Raw genomic sequence first — 15623 nt, forward strand, 5'->3', positions numbered from 1 at the left:
GCATGCTCTTTGAGGTGGTGTAGACCTGTTGAACGCAGCTGTGATCAAATGAGGGCAGAGGAATGGTCTGTGTTGTCACGTCTGGGCAGCAGAAGCCGCTGTCGATGCACCAGGTGGAGTTGTGAAGGGATTTACGCGGTTAACAAGCCGCTATTTCCCATCCAGAACCCTGCGAGCAGCGGGGCAGAAGTCAAAACCACCCCAAGCTGCTGGCCGGGAGCCAGCTTCGTTCATGCTGTGGTCTCACGCTGGGGGCCTTGTGCTCCTTTTAGGCAAATTCCTCTTTTCTTTAGTTCTCCTGACTGGTCTTTTTCTATTCAGTGCACGCCAAAGTCTCCGTGCAGCCTGTGTGTAGGGCTGTGTGTAATTTGCAGTAAATTAGCAGCGAGGCTGTGATTGCGCTTTGTGCTGTGGGGTATTGTTAACCGGCTTGGCTTTCTGTTCTAGGATGCCCAGGAATTTTCAAAGCTGTTCATGTCACTGCTGGAAGATACTTTATCCAAACAAAAAAATCCAGATGTTCGAAACATCGTACAAAAGCAGTTCTGTGGAGAGTATGCGTATGTCACAGTGTAAGTATGTGGTCTTTGGGAAGAACTTTTCTGTAAATATTTAAACATTTTAGAAGAACTTGAGGGGACAAGATCTCTAACAGCTGGAGCAGGCAGGTAATCTCATGAAATGTTGTGCAAGAGGTTTTCAGTTTTTAGGTTTCCAGATTCTGTGTGCCTGTAGTTGTTGTAGTTTGCCAGATGTTTTCAATCCTTTAATGAAAATTTACTAATTAAATGTGCGAGTGAGCTAATGGAATGTTAAGTCCTCGAGACAGAAAATGGAGTGCTTGGGTGTTGTTGTACCCGATTCATTCCTGAGTCCTCAGAGCTGTGGGTTTCACCTCAAAAATCACCTGATGGAGAATGCTATATAAGAGTTGCAAGCAGGTGCTCCTTTTCCAGGTAGATGTTATCCTGTGCACACCATCTTGCACAGCGTTCTGTAGATGTCTGTACCATAGTAGCTCTGACTTATGTTTTTCTCCTAGTTACATAGCTCAAAGAGTAGTTAATGATTGGGGAGTTAATGAATCAGTGAACTTGTCTCATGCATTTTTGTCTTTTTTCTTTTTTTTTTTCATCCTAGCTGCAACCAGTGTGGCAGGGAGTCCAAACTTGTGTCTAAATTTTATGAGCTGGAGTTAAACATCCAAGGGCACAAGCAGTTGACAGACTGTATAACAGAGTTTCTCAAGGTACAAACTTGTTGGTTTTTGAGTCCTGCTTTTCTTAGCAAGGTGTTTCAATTCCTTTCTTCAGTTAACAGCTTCTGAGGTTGGTATCGGACCGTGTGGCAGCTCAAACAGTTCTATCAATGGGATGAATGCAAAAGGAAATGCTTTTCTGTGGACCCAGAAAATTAGGACTGAGTCACGCACTCAGAAGTCAGGGAGCAAGGAGTGGCTCTGAGCAGGAGTGTTCAACATGCGCATGAACAGCTTTAAAAAGCACTTGGAAGTCGCATATTTAGTCAAAATGCTTTCCCAGGAAAGTTGAGAAAAAGTGCCCAAAGCCTGACAAGAAGTCCCGGCATGCTTTGTCATGGATAGCACCGGGAGAATGGCTGCTTTTTGTGTTTTCTATATTGGTGCTCATCTGCATAGCAACAGGAGACATTCCCTGCTCTAAAATGTGCTCTCAAAAATACTAGCAAGGACCCGGAATAGCTGCAGGAACAGCTGCGAGTGCTCTTAATTCGACTTGAAAATTTGCCTAGATCTATAGTTGCTGGCATGTTAAAGGCTCAAGGTGGGGATTCAACTAAGAACATTGAGGGCAGAACTGACCTGAAATGTGACCGTACCTGGGGTGCCATCTGGCTGCTGTGCAGTGCCTTCACTGATGTGCTCAGCAAACTGGTTGCTCTGCTCCTGGAAGGTCTGCTCTGAAAAAAAGACAGGTTTGGGTATGCCCATTAACAGGCTGCATTGCTTCTGCCCTGGCACAGGGAACTTTGTCTGGTCTTCCTTCAAATGAAACAGCGGGTGACCTTGTTGAGCACAGCTGTAGTTCTCTGGCCTGATCCTGCCACTGGATCTGCATAGACTCTTCTTTTTCCCTGGTGATGTTTGTTTTGCCAAGCACAAGAGGATTGTAGTTCCCAGGTTAAAATGCTGCTGTACATTAACTCAGTCCGCGTGATCTCGTAAAAGGGCCATTTGTTTTCTTTTTCCTTAGCCCTAATGGTAGAAACCAACTCCAGGCACTTCAGTCAAGTGGAGAGCAAACTTGACAGTCCTGTAAGCAGCCTGAGAACTGGGAGCAGGGCTAAGTGCAGGCTGAAATGTTCCTTGAAGTGACAGCACCCTACCAGGCTGTGCTGTAAAGCATTCCTGTTAGCCCAGAGAACTGAATTTTTAACCTGGAGATTATTTTGGAAAGCAGCTGGGTAGAGACTGAAATGGTTAAAATAACTTCTACACTTTTCAGTCCAGTGGGCAGCTCGGTTGGAGTGGTTGACTTTTCAGAGGTAACCTGTTCTCAAGATCTTTCTTTCTGCCCCCTGGTCAGGAAGAAAAATTAGAAGGGGACAATCGTTATTTTTGTGAAACTTGTCAGAGTAAGCAAAATGCCACAAGGAAGATCAGGCTGCTAAGTCTTCCGTGCACGCTCAACCTGCAGCTGATGCGTTTCGTATTCGACAGGTAAGCCTCTCACTGGAGCGTGTGCTGTAAAAGCAGGAGTGCCTTGGGTTGCGTGGAAGCTCTTTGGAAAGCCATCTGCTCTGCTCTTTCTGCATTGGTTTGAGATATTGAAGATTGAGTGCATGCATGAGCTTCTCTTGGGATGCTCGGTGGGTGTTGAGGGAAGTTGCTGTGAGATGTGAAGAATTATCGTTGTCCCCTGAACTGAAGCTTGACCATTTGCCTTTGTGCAGGCAAACTGGCCATAAGAAAAAGCTGAACACCTACATCGGCTTCTCTGAGCTGCTTGACATGGAACCTTTTATGGAGCAAAAGAGTGAGTTGCGTGCTGTGTTTGTTAACGGTATCCACTGCCTCTTGTCAGACAAGAGGAGGTCTCGTCTGAATCCACTTTTTGCTGGAAAGTTACATTAAGACTTGTATGAAGCCCTTGTTTCAAGTAACAGCTGTGTCCACCTATCTGAGCAGGCTGTGGGAGCTACCTAAAGCTGTGTAGGGGTCTTGGAGAGATGAGAGTTCAGGTGCAGTCTTCGTATGCTAAAAAAAAAAAATGCAAAAAACTTAGGTACTAGGAAAGAAAATGTCTGTTTCATCCAGAGAGCTAAATAACTTCCATTTCCCTTCCAGGTGGTGTCTATGTATATGAACTCAGTGCTGTCCTCATACACAGAGGTGTGAGTGCGTACTCTGGGCACTACATCGCCCATGTGAAGGATCCGCAGACGGGCGAGTGGTACAAGTTTAATGACGAAGACATAGAAAAGATGGAGGGGAAGAAACTGCAGTTGGGGATTGAGGAAGATCTAGGTAAAACCTTTAAGTTGTGAGTGCCCTTTTAAAATAACTCTTTTCACCAAAACCACAGAGGCTGAGTATGTGGAGGCCCTGATACTCTTAAAAAAACAAAAGTACTCCTACGCATGCTGTCACATCTTAAGAGTAATGTGTGAAACAGCAGTTCTGTTAATTGCAGCCAGATTTTCTTCATTTCAGCCCTGTGTGAGTGTTTACGCACACCTCGTGATCATTTCCTCTACTCTAGTATTTCTCTTGCCTGCCGCATGGCAGATAACATGCTGATAACCCAGGATGCCTATCAGGATGAAACAGGCGAGCTGCCGCTTCCTTGGCCAGTGTGCAGGAGGAGGTTTAGGAGCAGATAACGAGGTTGTTTTCAGTTCCCTTAACATGTTATTTTCATTTCTAATGAGGTGTTTTACTTTAGGAGGCAGTAAAGAGTCTTCATAAAAAATCTTGATCCCAATAATCTCTTGAAAGCCAAAACTGCCTTTTTAGTTAGCTCTTTTTACTTTTCCTTTGCAGTCTTTTGTTCATGCCAGCTTGCCTCATGCTGATGTTCTGGTTTAGATAACCTGGGCAGTACAGGGTCTTGATGTCCCTGTGCTGGCTGGAGGGCTTAGGTTGAGCTTAGGACTGTGGGTTTCTCAGCCTGCAGTACATAGGAGTGGATCAGTTTTAAATTGACAGCTTAAGTGCTCGGTTTTGCAGTTGCTTAGTGTTCCTCAGCGCACATCAGTGCAGAACACTTTGTGGTGTCGGGAAATGGGGAAGTTAATGCCAGAAATTTCACGTAAAGTGCAACTAACCCATTTCCAGAAACACTGATCCACCATGCCACTTGTTCTTTGCTGTGTCTCCAGCACCAATAATTTGACTTTATGATATGTTGCCTTTCTTTAAAGCATCTTTAAATAACAGCTTAATGAGAAAGACACCCTCAGATTTATGTGCTCCCTAAGAGTGTTTTAAAGCCACGTCAGCCTGAGCACACCCTTGAGCAGACATGGGGTGTTAGTCTGCCTTTCCTGTTTCCTCCCATGCACGCATCTGTATGATGCCACTTTATTTTCAGCTCTCTTGCTAGCAAACACCTTCTTGAATTTCATCACGACATGCATAAATGCAGGCTGCAACCGGAGCAGCTTTGTCATCCTGTTAATGTTTGACTACCGCTAGCTTTCAACCAAATTGTGAAACTGGCTAGACATCTAGTGGTGTAAGGTAGGAAAATAAGCCCTGAGAATAAATAAAAGGTTCTAAGCCTTTTCTTTCTAACCTCATGAGTTACCCAGAGTATCAAAAATCATATGCAAATGAACTGCTGTGGCCTTGATCCTGTAAAGGTATATGCTTAACTGCAAGAAACTATTCTTGCTGAAACACAAGGCTGCTCGAAGAATGTAAGTAAAGCATGTTCAGAAGCCTCTGCAAGCTGGAAGTCTTAATATGCTAAACAAAGTTCTGAAGTGCTGATGTTATTTGCCAACTCCAAGCGAAACTGGCGTTTGAGAGTCATCCTCTTCGTTACAAACACATGCAACAGCAGGAGAAGGTTGGTAATGTAAAGCAGAGGTCTGTTGTGGGGGGAGTCCTGAGGCCAGGCTGTGCAGATGGGAACAATTTGTAAAATATTTGGAGAAACTGCAAATAAAGACCGGCTAGGAAGTCCCTTGGATGGTGTGGTGGAAGATGCACATGTTTTTTTTCCCAGAACTGGAAAAAAAAACACTAAAAAAATATCAATATTCCATTCGTAGTTCAACCTACAGAGGGCTGTTCCTTTTTTTAAAAATTAAAAAAAAAAAAGTTGATTTTTGAAACTGCAGCTGTATGTAAGTGTGCTTTCCTTGCCTGGCAGTCTGGAAGGAGTCACTCTTGCAACATGAGTTTGCATCATACAGCCAGCTGCTCTGAAATCATTTCCATGTCTGTTTGCCTCATAAAAGCTGCCCAACTGGTCCATATTTTTTGCATCCATGGTCACATGTAAATAGATTCTCTTCACTGAGGATCTGACTTTGTTCTTTGGTGTCAGGACACCAACTAACAAGAGGCAGAGGGAAGAAAGGATGTTTTTGCAAAAGCTACTTTTGGCTTGGCAAGGCGAAGCTAGGGAGAGAAGAAAGGCTCTCTTATGGAGAGTGGTTTACAGCAGGGTCCTAATTTAGTCCCTCTGAATCGTCCCGCCTCCAGAAATGCTGGAAGGATTTGGGTCTTGCTGTGGGATAAAAGTTTGGCTGATGCCAAGCCAGCGCCTGCAGAGAGGCCTGGCAGGGCGCAGAACACAGGGAGTGGGAAGCCGGCTAGGTGGCAAACTCAGCCTGTTGGAGAGTCAGTAAGGGAGCTCGTGTGCTTATTGTGTTTTCCCTTTACCACAGCAGAGCCTTCGAAATCTCAGACTCGCAAACCTAAGTGTGGGAAAGGGACTCACTGTTCACGCAACGCCTACATGCTGGTGTACAGGCTGCAGACCCGGGAGAAGTCCTTGACAGTCGAAGTACCAGGTAAGGGAGCTTTGACTCTCCTGGCCTCTCCGTCTCTTCTCATGATGCTCCGAGCCAGCCAGGAATCAGGGCTCTGCTCAAAGCACCTTTTGCTGCCTGGCAGGTTCAAGGGCACCATATGGCAGCTTGGTGTCACGACCTGGGTCATGTGCAGAAAAACCCTTCAACTTCCACAGCACTTGGAATAATATTAACGTGATAACTCCGTCTCCGTGCCTGTTCAGGGCACCTGACCAGCAAGATCAAATGGGAAGGGGGATAGGAAGAGATAATCCCACTGGGAGCTATCATCTGCAGCATGTCCCGCTGCTGGGGCGGGAGTGTTAGCGTTTGCTGGATCCCACCGGAGCTGCTCGGGTTCCCAAAGGTGAAGGAGAACAGCGTGGTTAAATGTCATCGGCAGTGCACGTACTGTGCTGCAGGTGAATAATCCTGACACATGTCAGGTTTCTTCTACGAGTGCTTAATCTCTGTCGTATCGAGAATAAACGGCATAAAAATAAGAGGATGCAAGCCCTTAACAAGAGTTTTGTACTAGCACGTTCGTGTCTTGCTTTAGAATTGCTGGGGGTGGCAGAAATCCCTGTAGGTTTGGCCTGTGGATTTAATGATGCTCAGCATTTGCATGCTACTGATTCAAACTATTAATTAGGGCTCTGGTGCTGACGGGGACGGAGGTGGGTTCCACCATCTTCCCTTTTCTGTCAAACAGGGGCGAGAGGTGTTGGTTACCCTTTGGACCCGAGCTGTTTGTCAGTGGTGGGTGTCGGTGAGGTTATCTGGATGCAAAGGGTGGTGACAGGGGTGGATTGTACAGCTTTCTCCAATGCACAAGGACCCCCTAAACACAGCATCAAACCTTTTCCAGCCCCTCACCTCAAAAGCCCACCCTCTGAGCCATGCAGCTCTGGGAAATGGTGCTAATTCATGCCTCGAATCTGTCTTTTCAGTCTCTTTGCTGAGCTCTTTTACGCTCCCTTCCCTCCTACCCCTCTGCCCAAAACAATACTCGGCAAAGCTTCTCCACCCAGCTTCAAATTCCTGAGCAGCCCTGCGGTTGCCTTTGTTTCACATGGAAGTGTGCCAGGTACACAGAGCAAAGGGCAGCAGTCAAGCCAGCGGTTTTGGGGAAGCTTCATGCAACTGCAAATTTGTGGCATTTTGCTTTGATGCTGTTAAAAAACAGCTTTCCAGGTCGGTGGAGAAATGTAACTTGGCTCCCCAGCCCATGACCAGGAGGGTGAATGGGTCAGGCTGTTTTTTTCTTAATACTGTATGTTTTCCCAAGGTGGATACTGGGCTCTCTGGCTGCACAGGCGTTAACCTTTCGGAAATATTTTAGCTCTTCAAAATATTGTTAAATGGGAAAAGGCTTCAGATAAGCAGCAGTGCTTTGCCCCTCTGTTACACCAGCACTGCAAGGGAAGTATTTTATCTTTTTCCATGCTAAGTTTTTTTCCGACGGTGACAGCGAAAATTCCTGTTGCCCTCACCTTCCTGTCAACAGGAGGATCTGCCCCAGCTGATTTCTATGTTCATGAGGGCTTTGTGCCCTTGTGCTCAAAACGCACTTGGTCCTTCTCGTCAAGATCATGCACACCCGTGGGACTGCGCGCTGGGACTTGTGCGGCAGCATCAGGTGTACCCGTGGTGTGCGAGGCCCTCGTTTCTGCCCTGAGAACCAGAGCTTCTTGGCAGCACAAGGAGCTGCTCTCGGTGGGAGGTGGAGAAGTGGCTGGAGCGAGAGGAATAGCAGGGAGGGACTGAGGCAGGCAGCAAAGCGTCCTGCTGCGCTCCAGCTCTGCAGCCTCTTGCCAAGCCCCGTTGCACTTCACACGACTGCCAGCACTCGGCGTAGGCTTATTAGCAAGCAGGGGATTTCTCTAACGCAGCAAGCATCGCTTCCCCCCCACAGCCCTGAGTAAATTATTTTCTTGGGTGCTGTTGTATCCCACAGGACAGTTGTGTTTAATCATCTGCTGCCATAAATACTGGAGAGAGCGATATCCGTGTGTTTGGCTTTCAGAAAGACCTTGTATGTTGGTAGCTGTGGGGGGGAATTTTTAGGTTTGCTTGTTATCCTCAGATAACCGATCACAGGGATAATTACCATAATTGGCATTTTTCCTTGAAGTGACTGGTGGGTTTTGCTTTTTTCCTTTCCCAACAGCTTTCCTGCAGGAGCTGGTGGAGCGTGATAACTGCAAGTTTGAGGAGTGGTGCAATGAAATGGCCGAGATGCGCAAACAGAGTGTGGCCAGAGGCAAAATCAAGCATGAAGAGGTGAAGGAGCTCTACCAAAGGTTACCTGCTGAAGCTGGTCTGTAAGATATTGTGGTAGTATTTTGTAGTAGACCATTGTTAAGATTAGTAATGTTTTGTAACTAACCCGCAACGTGGTTCTGTGGCCAGAACACTTCACTGCAAGGCATTGGCTGTAGCCCTCTCTGAGGAAGAAAGCAATCACTGTCTGTTGTTGCTGTCTGCATGCTTAGGATTTGCTTTCCCTCTCTTGTTTATCTGCCTTAACCTATTTCTCTCCTTTTTTGCTCATTTTGATGGCCTCTGGCATCACTAACTCCCTCCTGCTCCTTCCCCATCAGTCAGTCTCCTGTGTGCTTCCATGCATTGTGACTGTTTTCTTCTGCCCGGTGAGCAGCTCATCTCGTTAGAGCTTAGTAGCATCGAGGCAGAATAACTGTCCTGTCTCAAATTGCTAGCTCACATCAAATTTCGGTGCTGTTGGTCTAAATTAATCAGCAGGTAGCAGAGTACAAGAATGCTTGGCCTCCAGCAGAAAATGATTTGATTCATCCTTGCTGAGGCTTCGAAGCCCCATGTCTAAGCTTCACAGTCCATGTGATGAGTGACTGAGGTTAATCCTTTCCTACTCCTCCTTGCGTCTCGTTGCTTTAACATGTCTGAGTACTAAGATTTTTATCCCCCTGCTGCCTCTCCTGTCTTTCTCAGAGCAAGCATACAGGAGCTTTCTCTGTATGTCCAACACGGAGAATCTCCCTCCATTCTGCGCATCTCCTAAAAACTCCCCAAAACTGTAAAGAATTTAAAATGTTTGCGTGGCCTGTTAAACAATTCGATATTTAGCTTTTAATTTCTTTTACTCACTTCTCAGAAATGAGGGTCCAGAGCTCAGAACCAGCAGCAAGATTTAAGTGCTTGAACAGCAGACTATTGCTGAGAACATAAACATCTCACGAGCCTTCCCGAGCCGTGAGAGCTTGGCTCCCGTAAATGTCTGCCTCTTCAATTTATGAACCCAGCTTTGAGAACACGGGCGCTTAACTCACGGATAGGGGGGTGTCACAGCTCGGCTTGCCGAGTCCCTGCAAGTCTGAGGGGTGTTAAAATGTCACCGTTAAATCAAAGCTGCGGTGAATGGTTGTGGTGGAGATGTGAATCTGCCATGAGTCACCATTAAAAAGGAGCAGCAAGCACAATCCCGGTGTGTTTTTATCCCCTTTAGCAGAAACAAAGTAGTTTGCTTTTGACATTCCTAACACGATAAAGGAATAAATCTCAAAAAGATGTTTTTACAAGTGCAGGTACAGACACACCCTAGCTCCTCTGCCCCCATCTGTAGGTGGCAGGGCCTGAAGCACTGCCCTGGGGGCACCCACTGCCTGCCCTCGCTGCTGGGCACATCCTGGCCATCCTAGCAGCTTGCTAGCACAGCTTGGAAGCAGCGTTATCCCAGAGCTGCTGCACATCCAGTCCCTCAGGAGCTTGGGACTCTCTGCAGCTGTGCAGACACATTTTCTGCCAGCTTTGTAGAGCCTGCCCCAGAAAAAAAAAAAGCGTACTTTCCGGGGAAGGCAGCTTTCATCCCAAACAGGCAAAGCATTTCTGACAGCCTTGCAATTCTCTGGAGGTCATGGCTGTGGAACTCTGATGTTGCATAAGATGAAAATACTGCTGATTTATCCTGCAGAGGAGAGGATTTGACACCAGGTCTTGTGAAGATCCAGTGCGAGTTTTAGGACAAAGTATTTTGCTGTAGCTTCTCTGTTGCTCCTTTGCATGAAACATGTTTTTGTGCTCCTTTGATAAATGTAACTAACATTACTCTTCCCCTCGGTTTCAGAACTGTCCTCCTCACATCAGCAGTATGTGTTTAATTTCCTGCCTATCCTGCTAATTTCCCAGTCATCTCCCAGAAGCTGCAAGCATTTGTTTTGCTGGTATTGGCTGGGCTCGATGCGCAAAAAGAAAGCTGCTTTGTTGTTCTCACACCCTTGTTTGTTGCTCAGTGTGTCATTATGAACCTATCTAGGAACTCAGATTGCCATTAATGGAAATGGGCAAAAGCACTGAGATGAGCTGCTTTGCCATGGTTGCATTTCCATTTAATCCCCGGCAAGCAGCTTCAAAATGCACAACTGTCTTTAAACATAGTCATGCTTGTTCTTTGGATGTGTGCATCGTTTCAGGGCCTTGGTATGAAAATATGGGGATTTCATACAAAGCCATTTCACTGCTCATACTGATCTGACCTGCTTCTGAACCCAGGCTTTGTGTGATGTGCTTCACCTTCAACAAACAAGGGCGAGCCTGCTCTGCTTCAAAAAAAAAAAAATCAAAAAAAAAAAATCACACTTGCGTAAAACATTTGAGCAAGTTAGTATTTGCGCTGTAAATTTCACAGTGCTTCAGTCTCTCTCACCCAGAGTTGTAAGCATATTCCAGAATAACACTGAAATTTTGGGCACTGTGGGGAACAGATGAACGCCGACCTCATCTCTTTGCTGTGGTTGTCTTTTATTTTTAAATCTACCCCAATGAGTTCACCCTGTTATGGAAAGAGCCTTTAATGTGTGTTCGCAATTTAAATATTATATTTGCCCCTCAATGGATTATAGGAAGACCTTGCCTTTTCCTTGACTGCTCTGCAACAAGCCCCTAAAGGCTTTGCAGTCTGAAAATGCTCCCTTTGCTGCTCTGAGTGCTCTGCTGTTTGCTATTGATTGTTTGAATTCCCAATGACCGGTTGTTCTCACGTATCCAGTTTCATGTAGCTTCTGCTACAAGATGCCCAGCTATAAATCTGCAGTGCCAGGATGAGAAGTGGACAGGGGAGCTGTATCAAATGTTTGAAAACTTGTATTGCGGGGATTTAATCAACGGTGATAGCCTGTTAATTTTGAAAAGTACCATTGAAATCAGAGTAATTATAAAATACCATCTGCCATATCACAAACTCGCTGACGTGTATGGGCTTGTTTCTCTTCGTGTTTTTCCCTCCCAGGTTCCCCATACGACTTCATCTCTCTTGAATGGCTGCAGAAATGGCTGGATGAGTCTACTCCTCCGAAACCCATAGATAACACAGCCTGCCTGTGCTCGCATGGGAAACTCCATCCTGACAAAATCTGTATTATGAAGAGGATATCAGAGTACGTGGCTGACTTCTTCTACAGGAGATATGGAGGAGGACCCCGGCTGAATGGTAAGGTGGCAGACAGAAAACCCCCTCTCCGAGTCACTTTCTTGTGTGCTGAACACATTAGAGCCTTGTTCTGATCCCAGCCCCTTGTTGGGTCATCCTTTGTTACCATAACTTTATTTCTGCACATAGCTTTTGTGCTGTGCTGCTCTCTCTGGGTGCTTTGTTTCATTTTAAATCACTTAATTACATTAGCATTCAAAAAAATACAGTTAGTCTGATTGCAGGTTCTGTTTCAGACCTGAATTCTGCTCTGTCTAGAAAGAGCTGTGCATGGAGTAATTTCTAAGAAAGCAATGGTGCACCTAGGTTCAAAAAAAAACCAACAAAACTACCACCACCTTAGTGTGTGGAGGGTTTTATGAAGCTGGCTGTATGAAATAGCACAACTTGCACATGCAACCCCCCTGCCTCTTCAAAACAATTTTCCATGCCTGCAGCACCTGCAGATCCTGCGTGGGCAGTGTTTTGTGTAGCATGCAGATCTGTGCTGCCTGTTGCCAGCAGCCTGCACTCTGGAGCAGCGTGGATGTGTGCAAGCCAAGGAAATCAGTTACCTTCTTTCCCCTCTAGCCTGTCCCAAGCTGCCTCATTTGACAGAAGCACACACCTGTTACTGAACATGTTTGTGTTGCTCACATCTGCAGCGAGTGTGATTTTTGGGGTAAGCCCTTGACCTCTGCAGTCTCTGGGTATCCCTTAATCAAGCCCCAGGCTTGCTTTCTTTTATAAAGGAGCTCAGTAACTCCCACTGAGACCAAATTAGCTCAGCTGCTGCTAGGCCCTTATAGGGAAGAAATGCAACCAGCAGAAACTACTGCAATGTAGGCAGCCTTTGTAAAAGCAGGGCAACCTTTATCAGTCAACTGGAAGAATCTCCTGCAGGTTTCTTCGTTGGGTATGACTGAGAGGGAAGGATCGTGTGCTGGATGATCTCTCCGGCTCCTCTTGCTCCCACGTGGTAATGTAAGCCCAGCCCCAGGGCTTGCACTCATGTTAGTCCAGCGTAGCTTTGCGGGAGGCTTTTTTCTGGGTTTAGCTGGCTAAGTGCCATGTGGCCACATTCAGGAGCTCCCCAAGCTGAGTGACAGGGCTCTGCTCTCATCCCAGTGTGCAAGAAGCAGGGATGGCCACAAGTGGTATTTTGTACCACCATTTAGATGTCTGTACAGCATCTTCCTGCCATGTAAGAGCAGCAACACAGCCATTTTGGCACATGCCTAAACTGTCCTGCCTTTTGGCTCCTGGGTCTGTGTTGGTGTGAGCTTGCTTGCAGCTGTGGCTGCAAACTGTTGATAGTGGCTTTGCAGAGCTGTGAAGGTAGCGGAACAGATCACACCTCATCTGAAGCGTTTTATGCTTATTAAACTTCCAGCGGGGCCTGAGCTGGCAGTTACCCCAGGGACCTCATTTACATGTGAAATCTGAGGTCGTGAGACAGGATAGTTGGTGTGTGCCTTACACCTGTCTAAGCACTTCTGAACAGCGGTGCTTGAACCAGAGAGATGCTCAGCTGTATGTGCTGGAGTAATTACATTTCTTTTTTCCCCCTCCCCAGTCAAAGCACTTTGCAAGGACTGCGTGGTAGAAAGGTGTCGAATCCTGCGACTGAAGAACCAGTTAAATGAAGACTACAAAACCGTTACAAACCTGCTGAAGATAACAGTAAAGGGGTACGTAAGTCCTGGTGCTTTCAAACATTGTCAGAGCAGTGCTAACAATGTTTAAATAGCTTTTTCCCAGAGATTTTACTCTTTGGTTCCTGAAGGAGAACAGAGTTGTGATCTGTGTTGCCAATGCTGTTCTCTCTCTGCAGGAATGATGGATTTTGGGTTGGAAAAGCATCCTTGCGGAGCTGGCGTCAGTTGGCTCTGGAGCAATTAAATGAGCAAGACGAAGACGCAGAGCACAGTAACGGAAAAATGAATGGAAATGCACAAAACAAAGGTAGTTCTGCTGCTGTAGAGCTCCACCAGCTCTGACTGATACCTCCTAACAAAAGACACATCAGGTGTTCTGGCGTGTGCTGTTTTGCTTCCCTTGTATGAATAGGGAGGGAAGGCACTTCAGGTGGTTTGATATAACGCAGCCTTAATTTAAGGAGCTTTTTATTTGATAAGCTTCAAAACTGCTGGGTGATCTTCATACAGAGAGAAGATGAGGTAATAAGTAGTTTTACAGAACTGTGTAGAATTACCGCCCCAGACACATGATCTTTTTCATCTACTTTTATCTGAATGAGAGCACGCAGGGAAGGAAGAAACAGGAAAATTATCTTGGGGAAGGAATTAAGATGTTTATTGCAAAGGCCTACAGATGAAACAGCACAGCTGGTAAAGCAGCACTGGCAAAACACAGCTTAGGAAAAAAATCATGAGTTGGGTTCTCTTCTATGCCTGTATTATATGTTTGTGAGAATGTATGGGGGTTTTTTATTTGCCTTCTGTTCTCAAACCTTTGGAAAATGGATTTTATTGAGCCTTTTTGTTTCTTAACCGGGATCAAGAAGCTTATTTGAATGAAAGTGGGGATGATCAGCTAATTGCCCTGATCCTGGGTTTGAAGGCTTGGAACACCAGATAACACAGCCCTTGTGATATCTATAGGCTGGCGCTGCTGATGGAGCTGGTGGCATCCATTGAGAAAAGGGCGCTTCTCTGCATCAGCAGCTGAGTTACTGTCCCACATGTGATTCCTCAGGGGTCACCTTGGTTTCAAAGCAGGTTGCACCTCCCAGAAGTACATTTTAACTGCTCACAGTCCAGCTTGCTCATTAGCTGGCTTGTTGCAAACTGTTACTAACATTATTGTGTTAATGCTCCCATTCGATGGGTAGTGCCTCTGCCTATAGAGCTACAGTTCTGCACTATAATTTGTAAATGTTTGTCCTGGCTGTGGGAGCACAAGCACAGGGCAGATCACTGAGAGCCTGGCTGCAGTTGCCAGCTCACGTGCCGGAGCAGCAGTGTGCTCTTGGTGGCGCAGCCTGCCCTTCACTGCTCACACCAGGGGAGTGAGCTCTGCTCTCACACCCGCTGCTGGAAGTGCCCCTGTTGAAAACGTAGAAATCAGCTCTGCTAGTTGGATCATCATTAATTATAGCTAATGATGTGCAGGTTGTTTAATTCTCTGCCGAATAGCTAATGGACGGGCGCAGCACTGGCTCTCCCTTGTCTCATCAAGCACGTGCAGCTCCAGCTCGTGGCTGGCATTGCTTGGTCCCAGGCACTGTGCAGTGAGGGAGAAGCTCAGGCTTGCTCCCAGGTTTTCCCACCAGCTTTTCCAAGCCACGCAGGTCTAGGCTCATTCATGTGATTCCCTCCCAAAGCTACAAAGGAAGCATCTGGCTTAGATTAGTATCCTCAAGGCAATGAGCTGACTAATATTTTGCCAGTAAGGTTTCTGCTCGTTCTGCTCTCACCTAGAGGTTTTGGTTAACTCTGATCTGAGATCTTTGGGAGCAGCGAACCCCTGTGGTGCTTTAGCCGGAACAAATGCATCCTTTGTAATCTCACAAAGGATGGTCTTGTGCTCCACACACTTCAAAGCACTCCTACGTGTAATCCAGCCTGGCCTCTGGGCAAGCAGGCCATGCATTGAGAATAACGTGCCTCCCTTGGGTTAAGAGTTTTGCTGTGATTTGAAGGGAAACCAGCCTTCAGTCCCCTAAAGATTTTGCTTTTCCTTCAGAGAGGAACTCTGCAATCTTCTTTTTTTTTTTTTTTTTAATTAGATGAATTGAGTGAAGAGAAGAGAGAGGAGGAAGAAGAGTTAAATTTTAATGAAGACATTGTTTGCCCACATGGTAAGTCTCTGCGGGGGATGGAGATGAATATGTCTGTTGTTGCCCACTGCTCAAGACATTAACCTTGTAGCCTTTGCTGCAGCTAAGACCAGCATAAGTAGTTACTGAAGAAGTGTACTTTATTCTCATTTGCCTGGTCTTTCTTGACACTTAAAAACTTCGAGCTTTCATATGTAATGGCACTAGTGTGGTGCAGTCCACCAGATCATGTCAGTAGTGAAAAGGGTGTAAATAAACACAGCCAGGCTGCAGAAGTGTCGCATCTCTTTCGCTAACAAAGCGACGTGATGGAGTGGGGGTGGCACCAAAGGTTTGCAGCCACGTTAAAGCTCTGAAAGTCTTAGGATATTCTAG

The 15623-nt window shown here is 46.2% G+C and overlaps 1 protein-coding gene across 6 annotated transcripts in view; it reads left to right on the forward strand.

Annotated features, from left to right (window-relative positions):
* The window catches only part of USP48 (ubiquitin specific peptidase 48), a 32557-nt gene that overhangs the window by 2881 nt on the left and 14053 nt on the right, over positions 1-15623 (forward strand). For 5 of the 6 annotated variants that reach the window (XR_011089436.1, XM_068658341.1, XM_068658340.1 and 2 more), the window contains exons 5-15: positions 448-572; positions 1141-1249; positions 2565-2698; positions 2932-3014; positions 3326-3505; positions 5878-6003; positions 8174-8323; positions 11267-11467; positions 13023-13137; positions 13281-13411; positions 15198-15269. Coding sequence is in view for 5 of the 6 variants with exons in the window: in XM_068658341.1 (XP_068514442.1) it covers positions 448-572; positions 1141-1249; positions 2565-2698; positions 2932-3014; positions 3326-3505; positions 5878-6003; positions 8174-8323; positions 11267-11467; positions 13023-13137; positions 13281-13411; positions 15198-15269 (1426 nt within the window). In the remaining variant the exon portion in view is untranslated. The remainder of the gene's footprint in view (positions 1-447; positions 573-1140; positions 1250-2564; positions 2699-2931; positions 3015-3325; positions 3506-5877; positions 6004-8173; positions 8324-11266; positions 11468-13022; positions 13138-13280; positions 13412-15197; positions 15270-15623) is intronic. The other variant, XM_068658339.1, reaches the window with a different exon arrangement.

The sequence above is a fragment of the Anas acuta genome, chromosome 22 (assembly GCF_963932015.1).
Source record: "Anas acuta chromosome 22, bAnaAcu1.1, whole genome shotgun sequence".
In the NCBI taxonomy this organism is placed as follows: domain Eukaryota; kingdom Metazoa; phylum Chordata; class Aves; order Anseriformes; family Anatidae; genus Anas; species Anas acuta.